Source organism: Pollachius pollachius (assembly GCF_949987615.1).
Source record: "Pollachius pollachius genome assembly, chromosome: 5".
NCBI classification, from domain to species: domain Eukaryota; kingdom Metazoa; phylum Chordata; class Actinopteri; order Gadiformes; family Gadidae; genus Pollachius; species Pollachius pollachius.
This window is the reverse complement of record NC_136938.1, coordinates 14317417-14338525: the sequence shown is the minus strand read 5'-3', so window position 1 is coordinate 14338525 and position 21109 is coordinate 14317417. Positions and strand designations below refer to the sequence as shown.

The window sequence follows — 21109 nt, the reverse complement described above, 5'->3', positions numbered from 1 at the left end:
GATACTGGTTGGGGTGAGTTGAAGAGCCAACTAATGATTGTCAACTAACATGTATCAATATATTTTGAATTAATATAATATAAATTCAATAAATATGCAATCAATTTAAATTACCATGTTGGTGAAAACACCATTAATGTCCTTCTGGGTAATAAGGATTGTGTATTGCTGGTAGTATACAGTTAAAGACTGTGGGCAGGAAAGACCATCGGCTGCACCACAGTAGAAGTTCTCGATCACAACGCTGAAGTTGTAATTGGGGTGGATCTCCTTTACGAGCACGTAGGAACAGTTGCCTTGGAAACCATAGTAGGTTCCATCAAAGGTAACATAATGGGGGTCTCCCCAGCCATAGCAGATGCCTTTATAGAGAGAGAGTTTAGATAAAGATATAAATATACACGCCAATATATTCAATAAAGGGAGTTTTTGTGCTCCTCATGTCAACATTCTGTTGAATTTGTCATGCAGAGGTTTTCATAAAACAGCAACTCAATAATCAGATGAGACTTACATTGGCATTCATAGTGGGGGCAGCAATCACCCTTGTCATTAACTAAGACAGCGGGAAAGTTGTTAGCGCACACTATCGGTTCCAGTTTTTGACATTCTGTCACGTTAGTGGACACGTGACCATCAGAACACAATGCTGTAACACAATTGCTCTCTTTCCAATGCTCTCCGTTCTATGGAAAAAAATAATAATATAAGTTAGGTGTACAATCAAGATGATGTTTTGACCCAATAGTGTTTAAGTGAAAGCTACATACAAATATTGAATGGGATCTCATGATGTACCTTTCTGGGAGGATTCAGGTGAGGGCACGCTTTAAAACCTCCAGGACTTGTGGTGGTGAAATGCTGGGTTGTTGTAGAAGGCCTACTTGAGACCCGATGTTGTGTGGAGCTCTCAGTTGTAGTGGGAACCGCAGTGGTAGATTCAATACAGTAGGAAGGCTTTGTAACCACCACTTGGCAGGTTTTATTGATTTTTTTGCAGTGAGCAATATAGCACCAGCCTCCATGGTCAGACACATTGTATATCATGGAACCTAAAGATAAATGAAGATAGTTGGATGTGGTTAAGCATCTACCCTGCATTTGTGGTGTTGTTACACCATTAAGAAAAACTTCAATAATTTTGTTTTGATATTTTCTGAAGTTAATGTTTTCAAAGGGATCTAACTGTACATTGGGCTGAATAAGGACATTTGCAGCATGTTTTGCAATCTTGGCGCCTTTGAAAACATCAGCTGATTTTCTTGGCAGACAGGTGTCTTTAAACTTTTTCCTCAGGTTATAACGTTAAATTACACTGTTGAATGGTTGATTTTGAACGTGTCCTGTCAGGTTTATAACAAATAGACTACAACAGCCAATATAGTCTGAGATTGAGTCTCTGTTACAAACCCAGTGTGTTAAGTACTCACCAACTTGATACTCTGTGCCATTATAATGGCAAGCGCAGGTGACGACGTGACCGGTGGTTGGAGAAGATGTGCTATGAGTCTCCACCGATTCAAAGGTGGTTATTGGCGTAGTTGTTGGTAAAGTTTTTGATGTGGTGGTAGGTGTTGCCGAAACTGTAGCAGTTGTAGTTGTCAAAGTAGAAGGGGAGGTTGTTGAAGGTTTGGTTATTGGAACCGGTGGTGGCGTATGTGGCACTAGTGTACTCTTCATTGTAGTGATGGTAGATGTTTTAGTTGTAGGTGTGGTTGTTGCAAATGGTGTTATTGTAGGTGGCACTGGTGTACTCCTCATTTTAGAGGTAGGGGAGGTGATAGTAGTAGGTGTGGTTGTTGTAACAGTTGTCCTAGTAAGTGGTGTAATTGTTGAAATTGTAGTTGTTGTGGGTTTGGTAGTAGTAGTAGAAGAGGTTTTTGTGGGAGTGGTTGTTTTAGGGGTGGTTGTTGAAACTGGGGTTGTAGTTGGTGGAACTGTTGTGGTCGTAATTGTAGTTGTAGGAGAGGTTGCAGTTGTAGTGTGATGACATGAACAACACCTGACTCGGATCTCATAATCCAAACACTGTTTCTGGAGTCCTTGTTCATTATTTTGACATTGAAGACCGACAACTGGATTACAAGTAACAGCCTGTCCTACATCGGAGAGGGGAAGATTTGGGTATAAAGCAGCTCTACACTGAACATCTTCTGGTGCTGGGCAAATGCTGTAGCCAGCAGCAATGATCTTCTGGATAGATTCGTCCTCTCCACCATTTGGACCAGTTGTTGGTGCTCCAAGATTTAACCAGTCTGACCATTCACAGGTCATTATACCCGAACAGGGTGTAGTGACTGGGCTTGTTGTAGTTGGTGGTGTAGTTGTTGTTGAAAAAGGTGTTGTTGTGGGTTTGGTAGTAGTAGTAGAAGAGGTTTTTGTGGGAGTGGTTGTTTTAGGGGTGGTTGTTGAAACTGGGGTTGTAGTTGGTGGAACTGTTGTGGTCGTAATTGTAGTTGTAGGAGAGGTTGCAGTTGTAGTGTGATGACATGAACAACACCTGACTCGGATCTCATAATCCAAACACTGTTTCTGGAGTCCTTGTTCATTATTTTGACATTGAAGACCTACAACTGGATTACAAGTAACAGCCTGTCCTACATCGGAGAGGGGAAGATTTGGGTATAAAACAGCTCTACACTGAACATCTTCTGGTGCTGGGCAAATGCTGTGGCCAGCAGCAATGATCTTCTGGATAGATTCGTCCTCTCCACCATTTGGACCAGTTGTTGGTGCTCCAAGATTTAACCAGTCTGACCATTCACAGGTCATTATACCCAAACAGGGTGTAGTGACTGGGCTTGTTGTAGTTGGTGGTGTAGTTGTTGTTGAAAAAGGTGTTGTTGTGGGATTGGTAGTAGTAGTAGAAGAGGTTTTTGTGGGAGTGGTTGTTTTAGGGGTGGTTGTTGAAACTGGGGTTGTAGTTGGTGGAACTGTTGTGGTCGTAATTGTAGTTGTAGGAGAGGTTTCAGTTGTAGTGTGATGACATGAACAACACCTGACTCGGATCTCATAATCCAAACACTGTTTCTGGAGTCCTTGTTCATTATTTTGACATTGAAGACCGACAACTGGATTACAAGTAACAGCCTGTCCTACATCGGAGAGGGGAAGATTTGGGTATAAAACAGCTCTACACTGAACATCTTCTGGTGCTGGGCAAATGCTGTAGCCAGCAGCAATGATCTTCTGGATAGATTCGTCCTCTCCACCATTTGGACCAGTTGTTGGTGCTCCAAGATTTAACCAGTCTGACCATTCACAGGTCATTATACCCGAACAGGGTGTAGTGACTGGGCTTGTTGTAGTTGGTGGTGTAGTTGTTGTTGAAAAAGGTGTTGTTGTGGGTTTGGTAGTAGTAGTAGAAGAGGTTTTTGTGGGAGTGGTTGTTTTAGGGGTGGTTGTTGAAACTGGGGTTGTAGTTGGTTGAACTGTTGTGGTCGTAATTGTAGTTGTAGGAGAGGTTTCAGTTGTAGTGTGATGACATGAACAACACCTGACTCGGATCTCATAATCCAAACACTGTTTCTGGAGTCCTTGTTCATTATTTTGACATTGAAGACCGACAACTGGATTACAAGTAACAGCCTGTCCCACATCGGAGAGGGGAAGATTTGGGTATAAAACAGCTCTACACTGAACATCTTCTGGTGCTGGGCAAATGCTGTAGCCAGCAGCAATGATCTTCTGGATAGATTCGTCCTCTCCACCATTTGGACCAGTTGTTGGTGCTCCAAGATTTAACCAGTCTGACCATTCACAGGTCATTATACCCGAACAGGGTGTAGTGACTGGGCTTGTTGTAGTTGGTGGTGTAGTTGTTGTTGAAAAAGGTATTGTTGTGGGTTTGGTAGTAGTAGTAGAAGAGGTTTTTGTGGGAGTGGTTGTTTTAGGGGTGGTTGTTGAAACTGGGGTTGTAGTTGGTGGAACTGTTGTGGTCGTAATTGTAGTTGTAGGAGAGGTTGCAGTTGTAGTGTGATGACATGAACAACACCTGACTCGGATCTCATAATCCAAACACTGTTTCTGGAGTCCTTGTTCATTATTTTGACATTGAAGACCGACAACTGGATTACAAGTAACAGCCTGTCCTACATCGGAGAGGGGAAGATTTGGGTATAAAACAGCTCTACACTGAACATCTTCTGGTGCTGGGCAAATGCTGTAGCCAGCAGCAATGATCTTCTGGATAGATTCGTCCTCTCCACCATTTGGACCAGTTGTTGGTGCTCCAAGATTTAACCAGTCTGACCATTCACAAGTCATTATACCTGAACAGGGTGTAGTGACTGGGCTTGTTGTAGTTGGTGGTGTAGTTGTTATTGAAAAAGGTGTTGTTGTGGGTTTGGTAGTAGTAGTAGAAGAGGTTTTTGTGGGAGTGGTTGTTTTAGGGGTGGTTGTTGAAACTGGGGTTGTAGTTGGTTGAACTGTTGTGGTCGTAATTGTAGTTGTAGGAGAGGTTGCAGTTGTAGTGTGATGACATGAACAACACCTGACTCGGATCTCATAATCCAAACACTGTTTCTGGAGTCCTTGTTCATTATTTTGACATTGAAGACCGACAACTGGATTACAAGTAACAGCCTGTCCTACATCGGAGAGGGGAAGATTTGGGTATAAAACAGCTCTACACTGAACATCTTCTGGTGCTGGGCAAATACTGTGGCCAGCAGCAATGATCTTCTGGATAGATTCGTCCTCTCCACCATTTGGACCAGTTGTTGGTGCTCCAAGATTTAACCAGTCTGACCATTCACAAGTCATTATACCTGAACAGGGTGTAGTGACTGGGCTTGTTGTAGTTGGTGGTGTAGTTGTTGTTGAAAAAGGTGTTGTTGTGGGTTTGGTAGTAGTAGTAGAAGAGGTTTTTGTGGGAGTGGTTGTTTTAGGGGTGGTTGTTGAAACTGGGGTTGTAGTTGGTTGAACTGTTGTGGTCGTAATTGTAGTTGTAGGAGAGGTTGCAGTTGTAGTGTGATGACATGAACAACACCTGACTCGGATCTCATAATCCAAACACTGTTTCTGGAGTCCTTGTTCATTATTTTGACATTGAAGACCGACAACTGGATTACAAGTAACAGCCTGTCCTACATCGGAGAGGGGAAGATTTGGGTATAAAACAGCTCTACACTGAACATCTTCTGGTGCTGGGCAAATGCTGTGGCCAGCAGCAATGATCTTCTGGATAGATTCGTCCTCTCCACCATTCGGACCAGTTGTTGGTGCTCCAAGATTTAACCAGTCTGACCATTCACAGGTCATTATACCTGAACAGGGTGTAGTGACTGGGCTTGTTGTAGTTGGTGGTGTAGTTGTTGTTGAAATAGGTGTTGTTGTGGGTTTGGTAGTAGTAGTAGAAGAGGTTTTTGTGGGAGTGGTTGTTTTAGGGGTGGTTGTTGAAACTGGGGTTGTAGTTGGTGGAACTGTTGTGGTCGTAATTGTAGTTGTAGGAGAGGTTGCAGTTGTAGTGTGATGACATGAACAACACCTGACTCGGATCTCATAATCCAAACACTGTTTCTGGAGTCCTTGTTCATTATTTTGACATTGAAGACCGACAACTGGATTACAAGTAACAGCCTGTCCTACATCGGAGAGGGGAAGATTTGGGTATAAAGCAGCTCTACACTGAACATCTTCTGGTGCTGGGCAAATGCTGTAGCCAGCAGCAATGATCTTCTGGATAGATTCGTCCTCTCCACCATTTGGACCAGTTGTTGGTGCTCCAAGATTTAACCAGTCTGACCATTCACAGGTCATTATACCCGAACAGGGTGTAGTGACTGGGCTTGTTGTAGTTGGTGGTGTAGTTGTTGTTGAAAAAGGTGTTGTTGTGGGTTTGGTAGTAGTAGTAGAAGAGGTTTTTGTGGGAGTGGTTGTTTTAGGGGTGGTTGTTGAAACTGGGGTTGTAGTTGGTGGAACTGTTGTGGTCGTAATTGTAGTTGTAGGAGAGGTTTCAGTTGTAGTGTGATGACATGAACAACACCTGACTCGGATCTCATAATCCAAACACTGTTTCTGGAGTCCTTGTTCATTATTTTGACATTGAAGACCGACAACTGGATTACAAGTAACAGCCTGTCCTACATCGGAGAGGGGAAGATTTGGGTATAAAACAGCTCTACACTGAACATCTTCTGGTGCTGGGCAAATACTGTGGCCAGCAGCAATGATCTTCTGGATAGATTCGTCCTCTCCACCATTTGGACCAGTTGTTGGTGCTCCAAGATTTAACCAGTCTGACCATTCACAAGTCATTATACCTGAACAGGGTGTAGTGACTGGGCTTGTTGTAGTTGGTGGTGTAGTTGTTGTTGAAAAAGGTGTTGTTGTGGGTTTGGTAGTAGTAGTAGAAGAGGTTTTTGTGGGAGTGGTTGTTTTAGGGGTGGTTGTTGAAACTGGGGTTGTAGTTGGTTGAACTGTTGTGGTCGTAATTGTAGTTGTAGGAGAGGTTGCAGTTGTAGTGTGATGACATGAACAACACCTGACTCGGATCTCATAATCCAAACACTGTTTCTGGAGTCCTTGTTCATTATTTTGACATTGAAGACCGACAACTGGATTACAAGTAACAGCCTGTCCTACATCGGAGAGGGGAAGATTTGGGTATAAAACAGCTCTACACTGAACATCTTCTGGTGCTGGGCAAATGCTGTGGCCAGCAGCAATGATCTTCTGGATAGATTCGTCCTCTCCACCATTCGGACCAGTTGTTGGTGCTCCAAGATTTAACCAGTCTGACCATTCACAGGTCATTATACCTGAACAGGGTGTAGTGACTGGGCTTGTTGTAGTTGGTGGTGTAGTTGTTGTTGAAATAGGTGTTGTTGTGGGTTTGGTAGTAGTAGTAGAAGAGGTTTTTGTGGGAGTGGTTGTTTTAGGGGTGGTTGTTGAAACTGGGGTTGTAGTTGGTGGAACTGTTGTGGTCGTAATTGTAGTTGTAGGAGAGGTTGCAGTTGTAGTGTGATGACATGAACAACACCTGACTCGGATCTCATAATCCAAACACTGTTTCTGGAGTCCTTGTTCATTATTTTGACATTGAAGACCGACAACTGGATTACAAGTAACAGCCTGTCCTACATCGGAGAGGGGAAGATTTGGGTATAAAACAGCTCTACACTGAACATCTTCTGGTGCTGGGCAAATGCTGTAGCCAGCAGCAATGATCTTCTGGATAGATTCGTCCTCTCCACCATTTGGACCAGTTGTTGGTGCTCCAAGATTTAACCAGTCTGACCATTCACAGGTCATTATACCCGAACAGGGTGTAGTGACTGGGCTTGTTGTAGTTGGTGGTGTAGTTGTTGTTGAAAAAGGTGTTGTTGTGGGTTTGGTAGTAGTAGTAGAAGAGGTTTTTGTGGGAGTGGTTGTTTTAGGGGTGGTTGTTGAAACTGGGGTTGTAGTTGGTGGAACTGTTGTGGTCGTAATTGTAGTTGTAGGAGAGGTTTCAGTTGTAGTGTGATGACATGAACAACACCTGACTCGGATCTCATAATCCAAACACTGTTTCTGGAGTCCTTGTTCATTATTTTGACATTGAAGACCGACAACTGGATTACAAGTAACAGCCTGTCCTACATCGGAGAGGGGAAGATTTGGGTATAAAACAGCTCTACACTGAACATCTTCTGGTGCTGGGCAAATGCTGTGGCCAGCAGCAATTATCTTCTGGATAGATTCGTCCTCTCCACCATTTGGACCAGTTGTTGGTGCTCCAAGATTTAACCAGTCTGACCATTCACAGGTCATTATACCTGAACAGGGTGTAGTGACTGGGCTTGTTGTAGTTGGTGGTGTAGTTGTTGTTGAAAAAGGTGTTGTTGTGGGTTTGGTAGTAGTAGTGGAAGAGGTTTTTGTGGGTGTGGTTGTTTTAGGGGTGGTTGTTGAAACTGGGGTTGTAGTTGGTGGAACTGTTGTGGTCGTAATTTTAGTTGTAGGAGAGGTTTCAGTTGTAGTGTGATGACATGAACAACACCTGACTCGGATCTCATAATCCAAACACTGTTTCTGGAGTCCTTGTTCATTATTTTGACATTGAAGACCGACAACTGGATTACAAGTAACAGCCTGTCCTACATCGGAGAGGGGAAGATTTGGGTATAAAACAGCTCTACACTGAACATCTTCTGGTGCTGGGCAAATGCTGTAGCCAGCAGCAATGATCTTCTGGATAGATTCGTCCTCTCCACCATTTGGACCAGTTGTTGGTGCTCCAAGATTTAACCAGTCTGACCATTCACAGGTCATTATACCCGAACAGGGTGTAGTGACTGGGCTTGTTGTAGTTGGTGGTGTAGTTGTTGTTGAAAAAGGTGTTGTTGTGGGTTTGGTAGTAGTAGTAGAAGAGGTTTTTGTGGGAGTGGTTGTTTTAGGGGTGGTTGTTGAAACTGGGGTTGTAGTTGGTGGAACTGTTGTGGTCGTAATTGTAGTTGTAGGAGAGGTTTCAGTTGTAGTGTGATGACATGAACAACACCTGACTCGGATCTCATAATCCAAACACTGTTTCTGGAGTCCTTGTTCATTATTTTGACATTGAAGACCGACAACTGGATTACAAGTAACAGCCTGTCCTACATCGGAGAGGGGAAGATTTGGGTATAAAACAGCTCTACACTGAACATCTTCTGGTGCTGGGCAAATGCTGTGGCCAGCAGCAATTATCTTCTGGATAGATTCGTCCTCTCCACCATTTGGACCAGTTGTTGGTGCTCCAAGATTTAACCAGTCTGACCATTCACAGGTCATTATACCTGAACAGGGTGTAGTGACTGGGCTTGTTGTAGTTGGTGGTGTAGTTGTTGTTGAAAAAGGTGTTGTTGTGGGTTTGGTAGTAGTAGTGGAAGAGGTTTTTGTGGGAGTGGTTGTTTTAGGGGTGGTTGTTGAAACTGGGGTTGTAGTTGGTGGAACTGTTGTGGTCGTAATTGTAGTTGTAGGAGAGGTTTCAGTTGTAGTGTGATGACATGAACAACACCTGACTCGGATCTCATAATCCAAACACTGTTTCTGGAGTCCTTGTTCATTATTTTGACATTGAAGACCGACAACTGGATTACAAGTAACAGCCTGTCCTACATCGGAGAGGGGAAGATTTGGGTATAAAACAGCTCTACACTGAACATCTTCTGGTGCTGGGCAAATGCTGTAGCCAGCAGCAATGATCTTCTGGATAGATTCGTCCTCTCCACCATTTGGACCAGTTGTTGGTGCTCCAAGATTTAACCAGTCTGACCATTCACAGGTCATTATACCCGAACAGGGTGTAGTGACTGGGCTTGTTGTAGTTGGTGGTGGAGTTGTTGTTGAAATAGGTATTGTTGTGGGTTTGGTAGTAGTAGTAGAAGAGGTTTTTGTGGGAGTGGTTGTTTTAGGGGTGGTTGTTGGAACTGGGGTTGTAGTTGGTGGAACTGTTGTGGTCGTAATTGTAGTTGTAGGAGAGGTTTCAGTTGTAGTGTGATGACATGAACAACACCTGACTCGGATCTCATAATCCAAACACTGTTTCTGGAGTCCTTGTTCATTATTTTGACATTGAAGACCGACAACTGGATTACAAGTAACAGCCTGTCCTACATCGGAGAGGGGAAGATTTGGGTATAAAACAGCTCTACACTGAACATCTTCTGGTGCTGGGCAAATGCTGTAGCCAGCAGCAATGATCTTCTGGATAGATTCGTCCTCTCCACCATTTGGACCACTTGTTGGTGCTCCAAGATTTAACCAGTCTGACCATTCACAGGTCATTATACCCGAACAGGGTGTAGTGACTGGGCTTGTTGTAGTTGGTGGTGTAGTTGTTGTTGAAAAAGGTGTTGTTGTGGGTTTGGTAGTAAGTGGTGTAGTCGAAACAGTTGTCGTAGTTGGTGGTGTAGTTGTTGTTATAGTAGTAGTTGTTGTAGATGTGGTCACTGTTACCAGTGGTTCAGTATTTGTTACTGGGGTAGTTTTCGTTGTAGGAGAGGTTGTAGAATGTGTTGTGGGTGTTGTAGTAGTCGTAAGAGTGGTTGTTGTCGGTGTTCTTGTTGTAACAGTTGTTATAGTAAGTGGTGCAGTTGTTGTTATTGTAGGAGTTGTTGTAGTCGTAGAAGGACGGCAGGTGCAGCACTTAAGTCGGATTTCATAGTCCAAACATTCTTTTTTGATAGTCTGCATATTGTTTTCACAGACTAGTCCAACCCTTGAATTGCAAGTTATGGTCTGCCCAAGATCTTTGATTGGTAGAGTTGGGTAAAGAGCAGATCTACACTGAACATCTTCTAGAGCTGGGCAGATGGTGTGCCCATCAGCAATGATCTTCTGGATGGGTTCATCGTCTCCACCATTTGGACCACTTGTTGGTGCTCCAAGATTTAACCAGTCTGACCATTCACAGGTCATTATACCCAAACAGGGTGTAGTGACTGGGCTTGTAGTAGTTAGTGTAGTAGTGGATGGTATAGTGGTCGTTGTAGTAGTACTTGTTGTAGGTGTGGTTGTAACCGGTGTTATAGTAGGTGTTACTGGTGTAGGTGAAGTGGTAGGAAAGGGTATTGTTACTTTTGTAGAAGTTTGTATTGTTGTTTGGCAATTCACTTTCCTACAGCATTCCACCTTTATCTCATAGTCATAACATATGGGTGGGTATTGATCTTTGTTTTCACATATTAATCCAACTTGTGTATTACACTCTACCTTTTGTCCCAAATCAGAGAGAGGCACACCTGGAAAATGTACTGCTTGACACTTAATAGCTGTTGGTTCCTCGCATATATCATAACCTTTCTGAAAAATTGTCTTAATGTTTTCAATATCCCCCCCTCCAAGGCCATACTCGGGATAGTCTATGCTTATCCACTTTGACCAATTACATGCTGTTTCACAGGTTTTCGGGCTCTCTGTGAGAGGTGTTGGAGTTTCACTTGTTATAGATGTAATTTGGGATGTAGTACAAGCATCATAATCACAGCACAGTACTCTGACCTGGTAGTTGAAGCAGAGAGCAAGCGGGCCCGCCTGGTCTTGGTTGTTACACGTTAGTCCGTGGGCCACATCACATTGCACAACCTGCCCCACCTTGTTTATGGTCACATTGGGGAACTTCTCGGCTCTGCATTCAATCTGACTTGGTTGATCACATATTGAGTGTCCAGCTGCTCGAATCTTTTCATAGGTTTCAGAGTCCCCCCCAGGAGTTCCAAGCGTAGGGAAGCTGGTATCAAACCATTGCGACCATTTACATGGTCTGCATGGTACGGGTTCTATTGAAGCAATACATCCAGGTTATTTAGTGCTATTGATTACAAAGTTAATACTTAAGAAAGTGACTAAAACTCTCAAGTACCTGAAGTGATTGTTGTAAATGTAAATGGTGTAGTCGAGTGGCTGGTTGTTATAGGGGTAGTTAGTCTTGGTGGGGTTGTAGAGCACTGGTAAATATCTCTTTCAATGGTACCATTCTTCGAACACACTGCTGTAATGCAGGAACCAAGCCCATCTGTTGTGTTGTAGATAGTCTCTCGAATTGCATATATCTTTCCATTGTATGTGCAGGTGCAGGCTGTAGATGGAGATTGGTTTATTTGTACATTTAGTCTGGAACAGTTACAAAATACTGTACTTGAATCTTCCCTTACCTTGGACATCATAGCGGCATTGGATAGTCATGAGGTTGCACAAGCTTGCAGGGAAATAAAATATATGACAAAATAAATATTGAAATGTTTTTTAAGTTTGGATAAATCAAATGGAGATGTTCCAAATTATTAAACCGCCTACCATGAAAAACAGTTTTTTGTTGTTGGCACTGTGTCACCGGTGTTAAAGTGGCCCAGCTCCTTATCATAGCAGCCACATTGGTCCTTTTGAACACACTTCATATTGTCCTCATCAAAGAATGGCTGCTCAGGAGGGCATTTTGGATAGCAACCTATGTAGGAGGAGGAGAAATGAACATCAACAGCAATGACATAAATGATGCTAATCCTCATCAGAGGGCGGCAAGGAAAGTCAGTTGGAGTTTCACAGACTCTGTATAATTTTGCTATCAATGTACAACTTTGGGATTTTTTTAACCTGGACACTATTTTGTTATAATCTTTTGGCAAATTATCAGAATTGTAATTGTAATGCGGAAAACAATTTTAGAAAATGTTCTAGTATTAAGCGAGAGGCTGCAGCCATAATCTCAAAAAATGGGTTGCAATGTAATCCATTGGGGCAATAATGCAGGAAATGTTCCTGTTGTCTCACTTTTTTTTTTCCCCAGTCAATTCATTAAGCAAGTCTTGGTTCGACACAATAACAAAAGGACCTCGATACAGTGAAAGATAAAGAAACAGAAGGATTTAAGAAAAATTTTAAATCCTTTCCATCATTTTTGAATATAATCTGAGAAGGTCAATGCCAAAGACAAACACTTTTAGGGGGCGTATATTGACAAGGTGGTGTAGAGCGCAACAGTAACCAGCCTCTTTTTGAACAGCTCTGGTTCCGGAAGTAAATTTCCCATTCATTTTCTCAATTGTATTAAATTACATTGTTTATATTGTTAATACAAGTTGTGTCATATATTCTGTGTGTGTATGTGTTTGTGTGTGTATGTATAGTGTTTCATATAGTGTATAGCATTGTCATCGACATGTTAGATTCCTTTCTTCCAGACTGCATAATAACGTTACTTGTTTTTAATACATGTGAATTCAGACTCGTATTCCAGTTACACATTCATTCAACATTATGTATTCCGAGTTATGCTACCAAAATTAATAAAAAAGCACTGCTAGTGCTATATCATATATTTTTAATTTTATTTTTTTATCATATCTTCTTTATCAACATATTTTTCAACAGGTAGAGCTAATTTCCTCTACATTTCTAAATCTCCATTCATCTAAGGGAAATCATGGTTGCTGTGGTAAGCGATCGAGTTCCGTTCTGCAGTCATCGACGACTTGACTTGTGCGGGTGTGGTTAACGTTTCCATAGTAACAGCGAGCTCCACCAATGAAAGGCGTCGTGTTACACTTTAGGATTATGGTTAGTGTAGTGGTTTTAAAGCTGTCGCAAGTGAAACATTTTTTTTTCTTAAAACTAGAAATTCACGTCTTTAACTTGTGGCTTCTACAGGAGCATATTCCATCGTTTCACAATATAACGGCATGTAGTAGGTATACTTTGGATGGTTACGACATTATTGCCTCTCATCAAAACCTCTATGGAGAAAATGAATGGGATTTTTACTTCCGGAAACCCACTGGCTCTATTGCCATTTTACACAAGGAATACATTGCAGCACATTTTCATTGATAAGTCTTTCAGATCCAAAATGATTAGAAAATAAGGTCCATGTTGAAAAATGCACAAGGTTTTACATCAATTAAAGCGGGCGAGAGATTTGAACCTAAACATGTTGAGCTTGAATTCAGAAATGAAAAACATGCATGCAGCAATGCGACATATATTTTGCATTAAAAAACATAATTAGATAATAGGTTGTACCTTCTAGGGGAGGTATTTGTGTAGAGCAGCCGCCGAAAGGGTTCCGGCAGGTTTTCAGGCAAGGTGAGCCACATGGCTTGTAGTGCCACTCACATCCACCAGGGGGATTATAGTAGTCACAGAATAACGCTGAAAAAATAGGTATATTTATGCCAGTTCACAGTATAATAAATTAAGTGCAACATTTTTGCCTAATATTTTGATTGAAGATCTAATGCTGAATTCATAGCATTGCATTCATCGATTGATACTGCATTCTATGTTAAATTAGAGACATCCTAAAAATAATCTCCAAGATTAAACCAGTCTGACCAATCAAAAGTCATTATACCACAGTAGTTTGGAGTAATCTAATGCACACATGCAGTCCAAAACACAGACCCCATTTACACCTGTCATTAACGGCTCGGCCCCAACAAACGACCCCACCTCTCATTCACTTTGTATTGAACGCGTGCCGGCCGCGTGCTCGTGATGGGCAAGGAACTCTTGTAAGGCGATAAATTTAGTTAACGGGTTAGGTTATGAAAATGAGCGCGTCTTGCAGCCCACGTTCGGTAATGCCATTGGACAATCGACATTCAGTGATTTTAGCAGACCATATTTAAAGCACTTCCATCGTCAAAATAGTAAACTCCCACAAACAGCCACTGGAGAGGCGTGCGAGGTCACACGTTTGGTGAATCGGATATTGCAGAAATGCATACAAATCCAGATTTGTATGCATTTCGGAACAGTCAAAGCATGTCAGTTGCTAATTGGCAAGACACTCTGACAGCTGACATTTTAGGCAGCAAAACAGCTGTGTCTCCTCTGTATCTGACGGTTTGCCGAGTATCGAAAGCGGCACAGTATTTTCATAATTAGGAACGTTTTTTCTCTTTACACTCGATGGGAAATGACGTGCAAGAGTAACATTTTATTATCAAATTCTGTTATTCTAATAGAGCAATATCGGATATTATTTAGCACACTGGAAAAGCATTCAAATGTTTTAGCAATGTATGCGTTTAACGATATCTGATTGATATTTGACTGACTTAAACACATCTTAATGCCATATGGAGGTCACAGTGAAGTCTTGAAAATTATTTCAATATTCAATGTCACACCCCGTTCTCAAAAGGGACGGTCAAGCTGCTTTGCCTTCACGTGCTACTTACGACAGATCAAAGGGGTTCTCCATTGTATGCAGGTTCCAGCTTCATTGCATGCTTGAGCATATGCTGCTACAGCAGTACAGAAACATTCACAGTCTCCTCCGCTGTCACATGCACATGAGTCAAACACACAGGCCTCGTAGTAAGGACTTGGATCCACCTAAGGAGAGATAATGGTGTCTGTTAGCAATGTCTATACTTTTCTATCCAGGGGGCAGGATAGTGTAGTGGGGAGTCAAAAGCCTACCTTTAGGCATCCTTGACTGGCCTAAGGTCTACCTGCTCTTTGATACCATAGTAGTATATAACATTTACTGCAAGTCGCATTGGATGAAAGTATCTGCTTGTGAACACTATTTGATTGACTCAGAGTTCCCGTGTAAAATGCTTTGTTGACAGTTGCTAAACAATTGCATACTTTTGTCTGTTCAAAGCAAAGACGTTAAAACAAATCTTTGCTTACATCACAACAAAACAATACACACTAGATCGAATTAGTACCATTGATCAATGATGGATTGTTTATATATATCAGCAAACTGGGGAAACGCATGTTTCGTGTTGTAACCAGTACTCTACTTCACTGAAATCTTACCACTGAGTGGCAGCCGGAGAACACTGTGCTCTGTATGATGCTACACTGTTTCTGTGCCCATGGCTGCCTGTAAGGATTCATAGCACAAGGGTTCTTTGGGGCCACGGCATTTGAACAGCTTGCAGAATCCTTCCAACTGTTTCCAAATAACAGCGGGTTGGTCACCACAGCATTGCTCCTTGTAGTCAGGTCATTATTGGCATTCCCATCGTAGTTACCACACAGACCACACACACGACCCTGTAATCAAACACATGCTCACTAGTTTCATTGCTGTCAGCCAGATCTACATTAGTGGTCCACACCCAGTCGTAAAGCATCCCTTGCTGTATCTTTCAGCTACCTTCCAATCTGGGCTGAGCTTAATAAATATGCTGGTCCTCTTGTCCCACATTAGGATGAGGCCATTGTTTGCTTCAATGACAAGGTAGATCCCCATAGTACTGATATGGAACGGTGTTGCATCTTCTTTTCCATTTGAGATCTGGTAGGTTCCTTCTGTCAAAATAAGCTCTGCGTTCTGGGATATGCACAAAAAACACAATCAGGCTCACTATGGCTTGGCAACAAAAAACACTGTAAAGTTGAGAGGTGGCATGATATATGGTGGTGGTCCTTAATGACCTGTGTCGGTATTCATTGTAAGTTGATTAGGATAAAAGTGTTTTACCTCAAGGAACATTTTGATGGTCTTGGAGCAGGTGGTCCCTGTAGATCCACAGGGAACGTTCTCAGTGATGACTCTAAAAGTCCCATTGCTTTGCCCTATGCAGTAGTCCTGAGGAGTATGGACAGCAGAGATCAATGCTATTGCGAAAAGTAATCTTCACTTTTTTGGCCCTGTACAAATACTATTATTATTATTATTATTTTATTTTTATTGTTTCCTGTAAGGATGTCTGAGTTCTATTGGAACTCCTAATTGGAAAGGTATCAATGTAATCTTTGTGATATTTCTGTGTCTCAAAATTGTTTTGATGTCTAAAAAAAAGAAAGACGATTCCAAAGTGAGTGTGACCAAATCAAATGTATTATATCTCATCTGTTGATAACTTATCATCCGTTGATATCATATTGATGCCCCATACTTGAGCCAGTGTGTATTCACAGCTGCCATCAAAGTTGAAGCTCTTCTCATCGAATGTGATGAAGTGGCCATCTCCGTAGACAGAACATCTGCCATAGCACAGGTTATTACTGCACTGCCATGACCTCTGCTTGCATATGCTGTGGAATACAGACCGGTTTAAGTAGAATAAAGGTTATGACGCACAATATAATCAACAAAATAAATCTACCCCTCCCAGAAATCAATGCAGTTGAGTCACTACCAAAAGATGGATTTTTACACCCCTAATCTACTTACTTTTATACCAAAAAATATGTTACGAGGTAATGTATTGCAAGATTTATTTTTCTTTTTACATTTTATTTAAATGGAGAAAACAAACCCGGGCTTCATACTCTGAAAGGACAACCATATTCACCATGTAGTTAATAAATCTTTACCATGTGTTACAGTCAATCTTAATGCTATCTCCAGGCTGGTATGTGGCGCTGTTGTGAACACAGGGACAGGATTCCATTGTGATACACCCTCCTTTACCGTCAGACACCATCCCCTCTGGACACACGCAGCCAGAAACGCACTGTGTGCTCACCTGAAGAGGAAACACTAAATTAAGCCGCAATCCATTCATGCACAGTAAAAAATATCGACACATTTTCTTAAGTGAATCTCGAGTCCAGCAGTCTTAATTTGTTATAACATAACTTATTAGTAGATACAGCACAGAGCCTGGGCAGGAAACAAAAAAGGGCAAGGGGTGGAGCTAGGCTGTTTTCCATTGTGTGGATATATTCTACCGAAGAGATACTCATTAATAGATGATGCTTTCAGAAGGAGATTTTAATAAATGTATTTCTACAGTAGCCAGTCTGCATGGTGTTGATTTGAAACCTAAAAATATGCTTTTTGACAGTTTACTAATGCTGGGTGGTTTGCTAATGCTTAGAGATCCCCAGCTCAAGCAACATGATTGGTCAAAATAAATATGAAAGAAAGTGTACTGCCCCGTTCACCAAGATTTTAGGTAGTCAGTAATCAGACTTTATATATTATCAAAAATGTATTTGTAAGACTGTTATTAAGAATTTCTTTTTCAATTTTCAATTAATTCAATTAATTCTAAGTCTTTTATTTGCATTCCTACGGAAGTAGACTTTCTGGTAATAAGTTCCATCTGGGACTGGACTCTTCAGGTAGCAGCATTATGGAATGGAAGACTATCTTACACAGGCCATGTCCAGAGTGGCACAGCTCTTCTGGCATTCGGTTCCCTTGGACCCGGGGCCCGCCATGGAGCAGTTGAAGAACACCATTGGGGCCACGCAAGCTACAAAGCATCAAAATACTCCCATGATTAAAACTCTTCAAAAATTGTAGACAATTCACTGGACACTCTTGGGTGTTCTATTTGATTGGTCTTTGAAGCTTGCAAATTATAGTACAGAAGGTTTATGTGTGTGTCTGCATGTATTTTATTTGTTAAACTCACTTGGCATTTGGTAAAGCTGTCCAATGCAGCTGAGTTTGCCGCCTTTACAGGAACTAGATAAAAAAAAGAGCCCATCAGACGTATTAGTCGAGAGAGAGAGAGAGAGAGAGAGAGAGAGAACCACTAGAACATACAAAAATTATCTATTGTACTACATGGTTTCAATCAAATGTATGTACTTGTTGGATTGTTTCTCATTTGCTTGATAAATAAGGTTGGGTTGATGATTGACATGAGCTATTAATTAACCATACCACACAACGCCGTCTTTGTTGACAACCTTTCCGGGCAGCACCACAGACTCCTTGTCGTAACATGGACAGCCATCAGCAGTCACACACTTTCCTGTGTCATCCAGGTACATGCCTTCCGCGCAAGTACACCCATCCACAGAGGAGAAGGTCAGGTGGCAGGTGAGGTCAGCCTGGCTGAGGCAACGACAGGTGCGGCTTTGCTGAGTGATGTCATAGCTGTAGACCAAGCTGGCCCCGCAGGTGGTGGAATACTTGCCTAGAGAGAGAGAGATCAGACGACGACAGTGTTCTTTTGCTCTTGTGTTTCTCTAGCCGTCTACTCATCATCATAACATACATTCCCCACTACTGAACAATTAAATCGTAAATATGCCAACATACACCAAACACACACATTCAAACAAAGCTTTCTAATACAGCAGTAATGATGTTAAAGATATGTAAGGCAGTTTCGAGATCCAGACAGATTAAGCTAGAACCAACAAAATCCCACCCCTCCCTTCAAGCCTCTCTCTAAGTCCATTCCTCCTCAACCAGATAACTTGCTTGCTATAGCTTTAGTAATGGTTATACCCTGCCTTGTGTAAGAAACTGGTGATGCATCATTTTTATTAGGGGGGCTTAGCACAAAGTGCTAAGCCTATTATAGTCTATTATATAGGCCTATAGGCCTATTATAATTGTCATTGTTGTTATTATTATTCTGCCAAAAACACCTACCCAGTGTTGTTTTTTGAGAAACTTTCCACAGCGGAACAGTGACCTTAGATGGCCACTGAAAGAAAAGATTGGTCCAATGGTGGCACTACAGCAATCTTCTGAAAATAAAAGCTTTGAACAAGCATATCTCCTGACCCCTTTGACTTAGTAATGAAGGTTTTCTCACATATGAGTCCCCCTTTTGGTGAACAACTTCGTATCAAAACCTTTGAACTATGAAGAATCCTCAAAAAATCGAATTAAAGGAGCCAAAAGGCAGGGTTATCTCAACCCAATCTTCCCCAAACTTGGTTCAGTTAAAGGCCCATGGGTCATGATCAGTTGCTTCTAAATGTATCTTGATTGGGACATAGGTGGCGCTTTAGCGATCGACTGAAAAAGCCAAATTTCACCTTTCATGAAACTTTCATGAAATTTGTCTATCCCAACAAGGAAAAAAATGTCCCTAAGGAACCCATCACCTGCAACAACATTGCCGCCAGACAGCCAAATTTGCCCAATCACCTTTATGTGCCTAAAGGTATGATTAAGTTAGGGCAATCGTCACCAATCTTGGTGTACTTAAAGAAACATAGTTCAAGATGAACCAGGCTAAAGTTCATTCAAATAGGACCATGGACCATAGACCAAAGATTTAAAAGAAGCAAAACTCCTCACCCTTTTGGCTCATGGTCATGTAAGTTTGAACATGATCACAAGACTAGGCTTGTGCCAATTTGGGATCGGATTGCATGTTGGCAATTGTAGGGGTGATTGACAACTTGTTTTTCCCAGGCCAATATTAGGGCGATTTTAGCTAACTTACTCTCTGAATTTATCTATAAACAGAGCGCAGATATACTCTGTCTGAATAGCACTCTGCCTCCTTCAAAATATTACTATTAAGATGCGCTTGACTGCAAAACCCCAGATATTTTCAATGTCCTGCTTTGCCAAATGTACGCATGCGCAGAAACGCAAAAGAAGCTTTGATAGACCACCGCAAAGGTACACATTTGGCAAGTGGGATATTCATAATGTCTAATGTTTTGCAGACAAACGCGTCTGAAAATGAATTTACAAATAATCTGTTCACCCGCCTGGAATACTTTGGATTAGAGCAAGCAACAAACACAGTCTCATTGTTGAGTTGTGAACATTTCTTTTTAATATATCAATGGTGAAATAATAGGCAGAAGACGGAGAGCTATGTTTCAACGTATTTAAATGTCAGAGTGATATCAGATCTCTACAATATGCACCCTACTGTGCCTTTACAGATGTTTCTGGTGGAGAAGAATGTCAAACTAATTAGCTCTCCTAACCCTAACCCTAGCTCTGTTAACCAGTGACGAATACATTTCAAAACTCTCTTTCTATTTCCATGGATCTGACAGCCAGCATCTCTGTTCTTCGTATACATGCTGCTTATTAAAACGTTGCTCTTTGCTCCATAAGGGTAGTTTATGTTAAATAAATATATACAATTTGGACGTTGATATTATAGACACACAGAATTTTAAAAGGGAGCCGTTTGATATGAGTTATACCATAAACTATTCATTTGATTTAAAAAAACGCATAAGATAACCGTAAAACAAAAACAAAAAGGTCTAATGGTCTGTGTTGGGCTCCTTGGAGCTTTAATCATGATTATAATTATTATTAAATACATTTGGGACTCACCACATACACCGTTTCTCCAGCCTGGGAGTTGGATGCCCGCTGCAGCACACGCGTGCACGTAGGAGGAGATGGCAGCGCACATGCAGGCCTCGCTGTTCTCACAGTTGCAGCTGTCATACATACAATTCTATAGCAGGACAATGCAGAAACAAGTCACTTATAAGTGAGTCCCTATTAAAGATGTTGTTACTTAATTCGTAAAGCTCCCACCACCCTTCAAATTAAATAAATATATAAATCAATCAAATCTGTCTCAAATAAAATGTGATAATAATACAATGCTTAAAGGGATACTTCACCGATTCAGAACCGGTGTTCTATCATTATAAAATCGCTAATGTAATATATAAAAAAAGCTTTTTTTCCCCTTAGTCTAACCCAGTCTTCCCTTGGCCCAGCTTTCCTGATCTAATTTTCTCCTGAGATGGCATCAAATGACGCGTTTGACGTCATCTCAGTAAAGCTTTGCTTGCCTGCTAGAAGGGCCGAGGACTACAAACCACTGGTTCCGCAAATTTGTGAGCCCACCAATAAGGAATGAGGGGGGGCGGGAGCTCGCGTACGAGATGTGAACACAATATCCGCCATGTTTCTTCACCGCTTAGCTAGAGAACAAATTTGCAATGTGAAACAGCCAAAGTGGATTTTGAAAATATATTCTTGGATTCGGACATTCAGGGC

At 41.6% G+C, this 21109-nt stretch overlaps 1 protein-coding gene across 1 annotated transcript in view; it reads right to left on the bottom strand.

Moving 5' to 3' along the window:
- The window catches only part of LOC307075794 (mucin-2-like), a gene marked incomplete at both ends in the record, with an annotated part of 37515 nt that overhangs the window by 8305 nt on the left and 8101 nt on the right, over window positions 1–21109 (bottom strand). The window contains 15 exons of the mRNA XM_079736488.1: window positions 115–362; window positions 9937–10104; window positions 10402–10499; window positions 11755–11905; window positions 13477–13605; window positions 14640–14796; window positions 15232–15471; window positions 15575–15751; window positions 15902–16009; window positions 16320–16458; window positions 16741–16892; window positions 17527–17627; window positions 17790–17842; window positions 18044–18299; window positions 20429–20555. Coding sequence (XP_079592614.1) covers window positions 115–362; window positions 9937–10104; window positions 10402–10499; window positions 11755–11905; window positions 13477–13605; window positions 14640–14796; window positions 15232–15471; window positions 15575–15751; window positions 15902–16009; window positions 16320–16458; window positions 16741–16892; window positions 17527–17627; window positions 17790–17842; window positions 18044–18299; window positions 20429–20555 — 2304 coding nt within the window. The remainder of the gene's footprint in view (window positions 1–114; window positions 363–9936; window positions 10105–10401; window positions 10500–11754; window positions 11906–13476; window positions 13606–14639; window positions 14797–15231; window positions 15472–15574; window positions 15752–15901; window positions 16010–16319; window positions 16459–16740; window positions 16893–17526; window positions 17628–17789; window positions 17843–18043; window positions 18300–20428; window positions 20556–21109) is intronic.